General features: G+C 41.6%; 1 protein-coding gene across 3 annotated transcripts in view; it reads left to right on the forward strand.

The window, feature by feature from the left end:
- The window catches only part of LOC104605560 (BRCA1-A complex subunit BRE-like protein), a 29,469-nt gene extending 18,135 nt beyond the window's left edge, over positions 1–11,334 (forward strand). For 2 of the 3 annotated variants that reach the window (XM_010270379.3, XM_088889256.1), the window contains 3 exons: positions 9,437–9,502; positions 10,818–10,915; positions 11,027–11,334. In XM_010270379.3, the coding sequence (XP_010268681.1) occupies positions 9,437–9,502; positions 10,818–10,915; positions 11,027–11,087 (225 nt within the window). In that variant the 3' untranslated portion in view covers positions 11,088–11,334. Of the gene's footprint in view, positions 1–9,255; positions 9,325–9,436; positions 9,503–10,817; positions 10,916–11,026 lie in introns of all 3 variants that reach the window. The other variant, XR_016077110.1, reaches the window with a different exon arrangement.
- Positions 11,335–13,084: the final 1,750 nt, after the last annotated feature.

The raw sequence follows: 13,084 nt of genomic DNA on the forward strand, positions 1-13,084 counted from the left end.
ATCCCCCTTCTGAGCAGCCAATCTGTGGTAAGGCATTTACCAAGCACCGCAGTCCATACCAGGAAGGCAACCTTGGATGGGGCATGGGAATTCCAGATCCAAGCCCAAGGGAAATCAATGTCCTCGCAAGACACCCATTTGTTGTAGGACTGAGAAGAAAACTTGCCTGAAGAGCTCCAAGACCACATTTTTTCATCACCAATCCAATGATTAGGCAGGACATTTTGAACAAGGCTTAACAGTTCAGTCAGTGGGCTGGTTTCCCAATCATGAGATTTCTTCAAAAGGTGGGACCCCAAACAACCTCCCCATTCACCGAGTCAAAGCAGTCTTCAACCACAACATCCTTATCAAATGCAATATCAAAAAGAGAGGGGAACCTGTCCTGTAGAGCCAGGTTCCCACACCACCGATCATGCCAGAATTTGAGGTGATTACCTATACCAACTTTGGACCTGATGCCCTTCAAGAAATCAGGGAGAATAGAGGCTATATTGCTCCATAGAGCACACCCCTTTGGGGATAGACCAGGGCCTGAATCCCAACCAAGGTTTGTAATCCCATATTTATCTACAATAATCCTTCTCCATAGATCGCCTCTTTCTTTGCTGAATCTCCAACACCATTTACCCAATAGAGCCTTATTAACCATTTTAATATTTCTGATGCCAAGGCCACCAGATTTTCTAGGCTGGCACACAGATTTCCAGTTCACCAAATTAAATTTAAAACTGTTCCTCCACCCAGCCCATAGAAAGGCCCTCATTTTCTTCTCTAAGATCCTTGCAACATTTGTAGGAATTTGGAATAATAACAGGTAATAAATAGGGAGTGAGGACAAGACACTCCCTGTCAAGGTGAGCTTACCTCCTTTTGACAGGTATTTAGATTTTCACATGGACAATTTCTTGTTAAATCTTTCAATAACAGGATCCCAGATCCTCTTAGAACTGCACCTAGCACCCAGGGGTATGCCAAGATAAGTGGAGGGCAGCTTCCCTAACTTGCAGCCCAAAATGTTAACCAAAATAGGATCAGGAGATACTTCTTTAGTAATTATTAGCTCACTCTTGGAGAGGTTGATCTTGAGGCTTGAGACAGCTTCAAACCATCTTACAACAAAGCCTAGAGAATTCAACTGAAAAATCACAAAAAAAAAAAATAGAAAGATGGTATCATCAGCAAACTGGAGCAAGGGGATCTGATCTATTCCACCCCAGCTTTAAACCCTTGAATAAAGCCACCAGCTGCTGCCTGACAAGTGAGCTTACTTCGGGCTTCCATAATTATATTGAAGAGGAATGGGGACAAAGGATCCCCTTGCCTTAGACCTGTTGAGTTTTTGAACTTTCCACAATAGACACCATTTAAAAGGATGGAAAATGTGGGAGTAGTAACGCATATCTTGATCCAGCTCCTCCATTTTAAGCTAAAGTTCGTTCTCTTTAGTATATAGTCTAAGAAATTCCAGCTGACATGATCAAATGCTTTTTCTAAATCCACCTTGAGGATTAGCCCATCTCTACCTTCCCTCCTCCGTGAGTCGATCAATTCATTGGCAATGAGAACACCATCAAGAATTTGTCTCCCCTCAACAAAAGCTCCTTGGGAGGGGGAGATAATCTGACCCATCACCCTTTTTAGTCTTGAAGCTAAGACTTTTGCAAGGATTTTATAGACACTTCCCAGGAGACTGATAGGTCTGAAGTCCTTCAACTCTAAAGCTCTTTCCTTTTTGGGAATCAGTGTGATGAAAGTAGAGTTGAGACACCTTTCTAGAGCAGCCTTTCAGTGGGATTTCTCAAAAATCTTCAAGAGGTCCTGTTTGGTAAAAGACCAGATCAGCTTACAGAACTTCATTGTGAACCATTAGGGCCTAGTGTCTTGTCCCCTTCCAAATGATAAATAGCCTCCCTGATTTCATCCTCAGAGAACGGCCTCTCCAGGTCCAAAGCAACCTCATTAGAAATTCTATTAATGTCCAACCCATCAAGTCTTGGCCTTCTACTCCAGCTTTCTTTGTAAAGATTAGAGTAGAAGTCAACAATGGCAATTCTAATATGGCTCTCATCCTCCAGCACCTGCCCATCAACTTTTAAAGCCTTGATGCTATTAATGTGCCTTCTGGCATTGACCATCTTGTGGAAAAAAGCAGTGTTGTTGTCACCTTCTTTTAGCAATAAGTGATAAAACTCAGATTAGATGTTCGTATATGTTCAGATCAAAAGAAAGAGAAGGAAAAGAGAGAGAGAAGGAGAAGGAGAAAGAGAAGAAAAAGAAGGAGAAAGTCACAGCCGAACTAGAGAGAAAAATCTCAAAACCTCTAGTCGGCCCTTCTTTTTAATTATACTCTTCTAAGATATACAAGGATTACCCATTGTGCCCTCACTTAAGTGAGGGCCACATCAGCAGAGCAATACATATATAACTAAACATAAAAGGATTGTACCACCCTTGTACAGCCGACTCTAACACTCCCCCTCAAGCTGGTGAGTATATGTCATATAGTCCCAACTTGTTACATATGTAGTCCACTCTTCTCCGATTCAACCCTTTGGTAAACAGATCTGCCCATTGATTTCCTGTGTTCACATATGCTGTACGTATCACTCCACTAAGCACCTTCTCACGTACAAAGTGGCAATCCACTTCTATGTGCTTCGTCCTTTCGTGAAACACTGGATTAGAGGAGATATGAATTGCAGCTTGGTTATCACAGTATAGCTTCATAGGAGTGTCAATCGAGTATCCCATCTCCTCTAGTAGATGCTTCAACCACACCAGTTTGCATGTTGTGTGAGCCATAACCCTATATTCAGCCTCTGCACTGCTTCTTGCTACCATTGTCTGCTTCTTACTCTTCTATGTCACTAAATTCCCACCAAGAAAAGTGCAATACCCTATAGTGGACCTTCTGTCAGATATGGACTCGGCCCAATCAGCATCCGTGTATCCCTCTATCTCAAGTAGACCTGTTCATGGGCCGGGTGGCCCGACGCGCCGGCCCGGCCCCCGGACGGGCTTGAACATGTTTATAGGCCCGCGGGCTTAAACTCGGGCCAAAAAGCCTGACCCGCAATAAATTCGAGCCGGGCTCGGGTTTTGTCAAAATAGCCCGGCCCGAGCCCGACCCAACCCGACCTAAAATTAGACTTAAAATGGGTTATGTGATTATGTCCATTTGAATAAATTTTTTTATTTAAGAATGTAAAATTGTGTTTTAAAACGTAAAAGAAAAGGAAAAAAACCATCTTGTAGGCCCATTGTTCATTTAAATAGGAAAAAAAACCATCTGAATTTTTAATTCTAATTTGAATAGGGAAAATTGTAATTTTTTTATTAGGTCGGGCTTCGGGCTCGGGCTCGGGCTCGGGCTCGGGCTCGGGTTTCAGGCTTTTCATCAAGGCCGGGCTCGGGCCCAAGTTATAGGCCCATTGGTCGGGTTGGGCTCGGGCTCGGGCCTAGCGTATTTCCATTAATGATGAGTAAAAGCCCGGCCCGAGCCCGGCCCGACCCATGAACAGGTCTAATCTCAAGACTTCCTCCACTCTTATACAACAAGCCACGACTTGGAGCACCCTTCAAATACCTCCCAATCCTTAGGATTGCCTTCCAGTGTGGGATTCTCGGATTCTGCATAAATTGACTCACTACATTGACCGCAAATGAGATATCAAGTTGAGTGATGGTTAGGTAATTAAGCTTACCCACCAGCCTTCTGTACCTTCCCGAATCCTCAAACTCCTCACCTGTATCACTACCCAATCTAGCATTCAATTCCATAGGTGTTTTAGCTGGTCTGGCACCCAACAACCCTGTTTCCTCTAGCAAATCAAGAACATATTTCCTCTGGCACAGATTAATACCATTCTTGGACTTTGCAACCTCTATCCCTAGGAAGTATCTTAATTTGCCAAGATCCTTTGTCTGGAAGTGATCATGCAAGTAAGTCTTCAACCTGCCAATTTCTGGTCTGTCACTGCCTATGATAACAATGCCATCTACATATACCACCAAGAGAATCTTCCCAGCATTTGATTCATAGCTGAATACGAAATGATCAACCTGACACTGTTTCATTCCAAACTTCTTCACCACTTCACTAAATCTCCCAAACCATGCACGGGGAGATTGCTTAAGTCCATAAATAGCCTTCTTAAGTCTACAGACCTTCTCACCCTCCCCCTGAGCAACAAACCCTGGTGATTGCTCTATGTACACCTCCTCAAGAAGATCACCATGTAAAAAGGCATTCTTGATGTCAAGTTGAAACAAGGGCCAATCAAACATATCAGCAAGAGAAATTAAAACACGAACTGACCCAATTTTGGCAACCGAAGAGAAGGTGTCTGTGTAATCAATACCATACTGTTGTGAATAACCTTTGGCAACTAACCGAGCTTTCAACCGTTCAACACTTCCATCAGGTAAGTATTTAACCATGTACACCCACTTACAGCCGACCACATGCTTACCAAGAGGAAGAGTAGTGAGGTCCCACGTATGAGTACGAGTCAGGGCTGAGAGTTCTTCCATTGCTTGGCGCCACCTTGGAGAATTGAGGGCTTCCTGGACATCCTTGGGAACAGAGACAGAAGATAACATAGAAACAAACTGTCGATGGGAAGCCGAAATGTGAGATACAGAAACAAAATTGGAAATGGGATGGAAAGTGCAACTACGTTTACCTTTTGCAAAGCAATAGGAAGATCAAGGTCAGAACTTGGAGTTTGGGCTGGGGTGGGATCAATTGCCGGATTTGTCGACGGTGACGAAGCTAGGGGAGGAGCCGATGCCTGACGATGTGTATACACTTTCCGGATAGGTGGTCCTCTCTCAGGTAGCTGCACTGGAGGCAAAGACTGGGTCACGACCGGAACAAGAGGAACGGGATCCTCAACAGGAACTGTAAGAGGTGGTGATGGCAATAGAGGAGAAGAAGTATCTGGCCTGGAGAAGAAAGGAACATACTAAAAAAATGTAACATCAGAACAAACAAAAGAACGCCGAGAACGAGGGTTATAACACTTATACCCTTTTTGAGTCCTGGAATAGCCAAGAAAGACACACTTAGTGGATCTAGCATCTAACTTATCCATTCCAGGCCCAAGATTATGAACGAAACACACGCATCCAAAAACTCTGGGAGTAAGGGGAAAAGGAGACAACGTGGGAAACAAAACAGAGAAAGGGGACTGACCTTCAAGGATAGACATGGGCATGTGGTTAATAAGAAAGCAAGATGTGAGTACAACATCACTCCAAAAGGGTTTGGGGACATTCATCTGATGTAAGAGGGACCGAGTAGTTTCCAAAAGGTGATGGTTTTTTCTTTCAGCCACCCTATTTTGTTGAGGGGTGTAGGTACATGAGGTTTGATGGATAATGCCATGCTGTTCCAAATATTCTTGAAAGTGTGTGGAAAAATACTCGCGGCCATTATCAGAACGAAGAATTTTAATATTTACACCAAATTGATTACGAATTTCAGCATCAAATTTCTGGAAGATAGAAAACAATTCACTCTTTTCTTTCATAAGGTCAAGCCATGTCATCATTGAATAATCATCAACAAAAATTACAAAGTACTTGTAACCATTATAAGACACTACTCTGTTTGGACCCCAGATGTCTGAATGGACTAAAGAAAAAGGACTCGATGTACGACTATCAACTCTAGGACTAAAGGAGACACGATGATGTTTCCCAAACTAACAATTTAAATTAGAAAGACGACGCAACGACGAAACAAGTAACTGAAGAGCTCTAAGAGACGGATGACCAAGTCTGCAGTGCCATTGATGAGGGGAGAGAGATGACTGAAGAGCTGTTGCCGAACCACCTCCATCAAGATAATACAGTCCACCAGCTTCATGCCCTCCACCAATCTTCATCCCCGTCTTGAAATCCTGAAACACACAAGAGGAAGGGTAAAAAGTTATTGAGCAATTAAGAGACTGAGTCAATTTACTAACAAACATCAGGTTAAAGGGAAACTTGGGAACATGTAAAACTGAGGAGAGGGATAATGAGTCAGTGTCAACATTACCAACACCACATATGGCTGATGTAGAGCCATTGGCAAGAGTAACAAATTGGTAAGTGGAGGATGAAGAAATGGATGAAAATACACCTGGAGTTCCAGTCATATGATCGGAAGCTCCAGAATCTATAATCCAACGGGAAGATGTGGATGCCAGACAAGCCGTACTTGTGTGTGCAAGGGTAGTTGTGTTCTGTTGAGATGTACCCTGAATGAACCGCTCATACTCATCCCGTGAAACACTCACCATCTTCTTTCTGGAAGTATCTGCAGATGTAGTGGGGATCTGATCAGTGACTTGAGATTCTTGTCTTGAGCTACCACCATTTACAGTTGCATGATTCACCCAGGTTGAAGGTGGGCCATGGAGATCGTAGCAAAAGTTGATAGTATGTCCCTCCATACCACAATGAGTACACCTTCTTTGAGTATTACCACGTCCCCTACCACGGGCTCCCCTTGAGTCTCGTCCTCCAACACGACCACCACCACGACCATACATGGGTCCACCACCACTACCACGACCATACATGGGTCCACCACCACTACCACGACCATGCTGACCTCCTCTACCACCACGACCTCCCGCTCTCATAACTGCAAATGCAGACCTATCTGACATAGCGGAAGTCTCTATGGGTCCAACTGAAATCCTCCGAAGACAAGCAAACACTTCCTCAAGAGAGGGAAGAGCAGATCCACCTAATATCTGTGCCTTTACGGGTTCATACTCAGATTTCAGCCCTACTAAAAATCTGGTCACATCCAACTGCTCTCTTTGTTGTTGCGGAATTTTGACATCAGGTGTAAGAGGATGATAAACATTCAGCTCATTACGTAAGTTTCTCATACTGGCATAATAGTGCTCAAGACTCTGATTCCCTTGTTGCAGATTGAAGTACTCTTGGTACAGTTGGTAAACCCTAGTAGTGTTATCTTGTCCAAAATATAGTTTCCTTGCATGATCCCAGGCTTCCTTGGCTGTATCTAAAAACATGAAGTTCACACTAATTTTGGACTCCATGCTATTCCATAGCCAAGTCATAATTTGAGCATCCTCCTGCTCCCATTCATCATATCCCGGAGAATCAATTGAGGGTTTATCTTCCCTAACATGTTTCACTTTCTTTTTGGCTTTCAGGAAAACTTCAATAGACTTAGCCCAAGGGACATAATTCTCACCATTCAGTTTTATAGAGGTCATCTGCACATTCAGATAATCAGAAGGCACTATCACACTTGATTTGTATTCACTGCTGTCTCCCATGACTGCACAGAAAAAGCAGTGGGAGGTTGTACCACTAGATTATTACTCTACTGCCCTAATAAATCACCACACTCCACACGAATGATTAAACAACCACTAGGGTTCCTAGTACCAGGTTTCAGCAGCAACACACAACTATTCACCATTGTTTCAGCAATAATATTCACAACTGTTCACCACTTTTTGCAACAGCACTACTGTTGCTGTTTACTGTCAGCACTAGAAACCCTCACAACACACCTCACAAATAATATTTTCAGTTCTGCAACATATAAAAGAGACTTGCTACATACCACAACTTAGTTCAAAGATCATGTACCTGTCGAGTAGAGGGTACCAAGTCAGCACTGTCACCATCACAAAACCAGCCCTCTTCGAATTGCGAGTAGAGGGTTTTCTACCAACCACACAAAACCACAACGACTGCACTCATTGGAGGCATGGAAACCCCCAAAAGGAGAAAACGACCAGTCCTTTTCTTCCTTTCTGGAAAACTCTCTAAATATCAATGAGAATTCTGCAAAACCCTAGAGAGGAATGCGCAGAACAGAGAGAAAAGGAGACAACTTATCTGAACTGATTATTGTGGCTTTGATACCATGATAAAACTCAGATTAGATGTTCGTATATGTTCAGATCAGAAGAAAGAAAAGGAAAAGAGAGAGAGAAGGAGAAGGAGAAAGAGAAGAAAAAAAAGGAGAAAAGTCACAGCCGAACTAGAGAGAAAAATCTCAACCTCTAGTCGGCCTTCTTTTATTTATACTCTTCTAAGATATACAAGGATTACCATTGTGCCCTCACTTAAGTGAGGGCCACGTCAGCAGAGCAATACATATATAACTAAACATAAAAGGATTGTACTACCCTTGTACAGCCTACTCTAACAATAAGCTTCAAGATCTCTGCCTCCATTTTATCTCTTATTGAAAGGTAGTTTTATCATAGCTCATCTTGGCCTGAAGTTTCTTTTTTCCTGTTGTCTTCACTCAAAGGACCCCTTTCTTCCTCCAAATCAAGATCAACAATTTGCTGTAAGTAGTTCGTCTTTTTAGCTTCTACTCCCTTGAGAACGTCTTTGTTCTAGGCTCTAATTTTTTGTTTCAACTCCTTCAATTTCAAGTGGAAGATGTGACTTGCTGAACCTGTGAAGCTCATGCTTTCCCACCAATGCTGCAACTTCTCAAGGAAGCTCTCCTCATTCAACCACATGTGTTCAAACCTAAAAGGCCTGCGGGCACAAGGCACCCCTCCACTATCTAAGAGAAGGGGCATATGGTCTGAGAGGGGTCTGGGGGAGAGCAGATTGGAATAAATTAGGGAAACCATCCTCCCAGTCCGGAGAGGTAAGGAAACTATCCAGTTTGATCAAGGTAGGGGTAGCCTGGTTGTTTGTCCAGGTGAAGTTAGCACCAGCAAATTCATCAGGCCTCACTGTTGCACAAAATTTGCAAACCCTCTCATACCCCGATCTCCTCTAGGCAATCCAATTTTCTCTGAAGGAAACCAAATAGTGTTAAAATCCCCACCAATGCACCAAGAGGTGGGGGTGTCTCCCTCCCCGACTCCATTAAGCTCATCTCAAAAGCTTGGTTTATCATCAGCCTCAAAATCTTGGTTTGTCACTGCTGGTTGCACTTCCTGCTCACTGCCAGAAAAAATCTGAGCAAGTCTCCATCCTTGAGGGAGAGTCAGGAGCCCTTTCCTTGGGAAATAAAAATGGATTTGTTGAGTTGGGTTGAGTAAAAGTCTGCTCCCCACTCCTTTCTCATTGTCACTTTTTGTGTTTCTCTGTATTTGTGGATGATGATATAGACCTTAACATTGGCTATAACTAGTACCTTCTTGCTATGTGAATACTAACATTACACTATCTAAAGAATGATCTTCTCGGTTGCTTAGCATACTGGTTTGTCCATGCCTGAAAACTTGGTTCCTAGTGTTGCAGATGTGCTTGGATAGAGAATCTGCTACCTCGTGTGTGGTCAAGGAACCTTGAAAAGAACTCATTAGCCAAGTTATTTTATTTCACCATTTGGCATCTATGTGTTGAGTTTGAACTTTTAATTGTAATTCTTCTTGATTGTTTTATATCCACCGTGAAACTCATGAGAAGGCAATTGCTGTAGGTGCACTTTTTTCTTTCAACTCAGTTCCCTAAGCAACAACCTGTTTTGATGCTTCAAAGTTCTCAGGTAATGAAACCCTTCTAATTTGTCTAGTTACAGTAAATATGAATGTAGATCAATTTGGGCACAACCCGTTTTTCATTAAGCCGGATACATCCCAATGAAAAGATAAAGACTCCACCTTTTGTGAGGATAAGAATCATTAAATCATTATTTGTTTTTTTTTTTTGACTTTTAGAGCATGTACTCTTTTAGTAATGATTGGAGGTGCACCCCCTTTATAAAATTTGGGATGTTGCCCCACTCACTCCCCATACAAATAGTTTTGCTATTTATTATACTCATTCTAAGAATGTCATAATCAGGGACAGATACATATAGTTGCATCACACATTCATGGAGCCATGCTTTGCTTTAATGTGCATATCCATTATTATCTGGATGCTGAGCTTGTTTTTGTCACTTTCCAAAATATGAAGTTCTGCTGAACTCCCTCACCTCCTGTAAAAACAGATGAGAAGTGAGTCATGGATATTTGAGTGCTTAGTCTTAATTCAAAGCATCATACCTGGATTTTGTTTTTAGGAGATTTGGGTAGTCAATTCTTTGACCAGTTACTCTGATTTTATAATTTTTTGTGTGTGTTTGTGGTAATACACAAGCACACAGTACTAGTTACTGCAAATATTTTTAGGTGCATAAAGAGTGGGCCTGTTTCTTGGGTTACAACTCCTTGATCTGTTAGAGCCTAGAACAACCTGGTTTCTGGGGTGATTGCCAATTGCCTATTCACCACCTTATTCTATTTTGTTAGGGAGTACATATATTATTGCAGACCTAGAAAAGGACACTGAATACCAAAAAAAAAAAGAGATCCTAGATGTATATATGTTAGGTCATTTTCATTTATTCACAGCAAGAACATCTAATATATGTCAAAGCAAAGCCCTCAGACTAGTGGGCCTCTGAAAAAATGCGTCTAAGACTGCTATTTAGAAAAAAAGGGATAACCGGATAAATAAATTTTAACTCATGAAAGAAGTTAATCAAATCTATTATATTAAATCAACTCCAATTTAGTTTCCTAACTCGAATAAAAGACTAACCACAGACTTTCAATTTGATGCATTTGCCGGCCCCATTCTTTTATATAAAGTGGGTTGTTGATTATAAATTATACTTAATTTAATCTCGTCAAATAAGAAACCCTTCTCATATTTCCAACTGGATACATATGTTTAGCTGCTTGTACTTGGAACGGGATGGTCCTTAACTGGTATATGCACTATGTGAAACCCATGCTTTTCTGTCCTTTCCCTGACTTGTAATAGTGTTATCGGTACACATCACTCATACTGATTAGATTATTATAATTTTATAGCATTTCAATTCTCAAGGTGCACCAATCATGTCACCTCCTTTGGTAGATTATCCATGGAGTCCCAGATGGGAAATATCACAAATGGCAGAACGCATCTTGTGAGTACCTCAATCAGTAATTCCTGTATCACTATATGTTTTTTTTTTTTTTTTTTTCTTTTTCTGTTTACCTTTTGATACTCATTGTACTAATATACCTAATTTTGGCAGCGACTTTTTGGTGGAGGAAAGCTTGAGCTTTAAGAAGTATTGTAATGAGACCCAACTTTAATGCGGATCTTCGGAAGAAGCAATATTCAATGTACAAAATTTGTCCTGGTTGTTTCGAAGCCTTGTATTTTTATGAGCATCAAAATCGGTTTGAATGTTAACAATGTGTTGCTTTAAACATGGTCCCTAGAGGAGGTAAATGTTCAAGATTCAATTTCAGCAACATTAAGAGCCAACATTACAAAACCTACCTGATTCCAAACTAACAGAAAATTTTCATAAGTACCTCTTTTTTGTTCTTCTCAAAACCAGAGACATTATAACTATTCTCTAATCACCTCTTGTTTTAGGAGTCATCCTGATTTGAGGCCAACTGCCGCAGGCAAGTATTGTCATTATGGTTGTGTTTGGTACTTGGTTGTTTCTACCAGAGAAACATTTTGGGGATGATCAATACAAATTGGTATGTTTTACCAAAAAAAAGAAAAATACAAATTGGCATGCAACTATTATTTGAGCCTGTTTATAATTCAAATAGGCAATGTTTTCTAATTGGTTCAGGCAACTGGTTCTGTTTCATCAAGGAATCATCCAGGAACCGTCCAGGCAACTGGTTCTGTTTTATCCCAATACCAGTCCTTAGCTAAAAACTGTTGAATTGGTCAACGATCCATTGATTCAGGCAGTCTAATTGGTGACCCGTTCAATGTTTTTTGTTATTTTTTATTTTAATTATTATTTATTATTTTTTTGTCAGAATGGGCTGTTCTTTGAACCAGAATGATTCTGGTTTCAGTTCCAGATCAGTTTTTAAAACCTTGAAAATAGGCATACCTTCCAAATGCATACAAGTGGCTCTGTAGAACTTGATCCAGAGCTATGCATCGGGAACATCTGAATGAAACATGCAAGTATAGGAGATATTTCTGATGTACGGCTGTAATGTACTTTGAGATGAAACCAAATCAGCCCCCCACAACGTCCCACAGCACATCCCTGCAATGTATTGGGAACATCTTCCAATGATAATCTCAGAAATGATGATGTCATCATCATGAAATGTTCTCAATACACGGTGAGGATGTGCTGTGGGATGTTGTGAGGGGGCAATCTTGTGGGAGACTGATTTGAACTCCTTTGAGATGGGTATGTGGAGGAATTCCGAACTCATTTCACAGGCGACTCCTACTAATATGTGGGACCTGAGGCGTCAGAAAAACTTGGTAGGACCTGATGTTAATGAGAAAACATGCCAATACACTGGGAGCTGTGAGGTTAAAGTTTATTCCCATATCATAAAGCCCCACATTCACACAAACAACCCCATAGGGTCCACAATATACATGCTTTCTCAAACGCACACACGCACACAGGATGAAGATCAATCAATAGCAATAAAGTTTGTATTTGGATAAGTTACCACGCAGAGTGCACTTGCACCCCACACTCGCCCACAGCACATCCCAAGAGCGCACCCCTAATCATGGGAGATGTTCCCAATGCATGGTTGGATGGGTGTGTGGGGTGCGTTCTATAAACTGGGGTATCAATGCAAATTCTTTTGTCTGGTAAAGCGTGGTAGAAATCCAAGTGCTACTACTAGACGCAGCCCCTACAAGTAGGTAAATTGCTACAAGCGAGGGTGATTGATAGACGAGTCCACATCTGCTGCGACCCACATCAGAGTATTAGACACCATATAAGACATTAATAGTGGGAATGATACAAATATTTAGGCCCTGTTTGACTCATTTTTCTGGGCGGTCTTTTGGCTGGGAAGACCGAAAATTGGTCTATTCTCGTTTGGCATGCATAAGATCTTGCCGCCAAAAGATGGGGCATTGAAAAGATGTGGGAAGCCCATTTTGGGCTGATTTCGGGAAGTTCTAAATGAAGTTTCTCGCATCTTTCGTGTTTTAATCTCGCACCTAAAGATTCGAAACAATGCACAAAAAGATGCACATTTGCCAAACGGTCTTTGGGCTGCCCAGATCTTATGTCAAAAGTTCAATGCATCTATTGACTGCCAGAGCTACGAGAAGATCTTCTCAAAAAGAC

This window comes from Nelumbo nucifera, chromosome 1 (assembly GCF_055504915.1).
Source record: "Nelumbo nucifera cultivar China Antique chromosome 1, China Antique-T2T, whole genome shotgun sequence".
NCBI classification, from domain to species: Eukaryota; Viridiplantae; Streptophyta; class Magnoliopsida; order Proteales; family Nelumbonaceae; genus Nelumbo; species Nelumbo nucifera.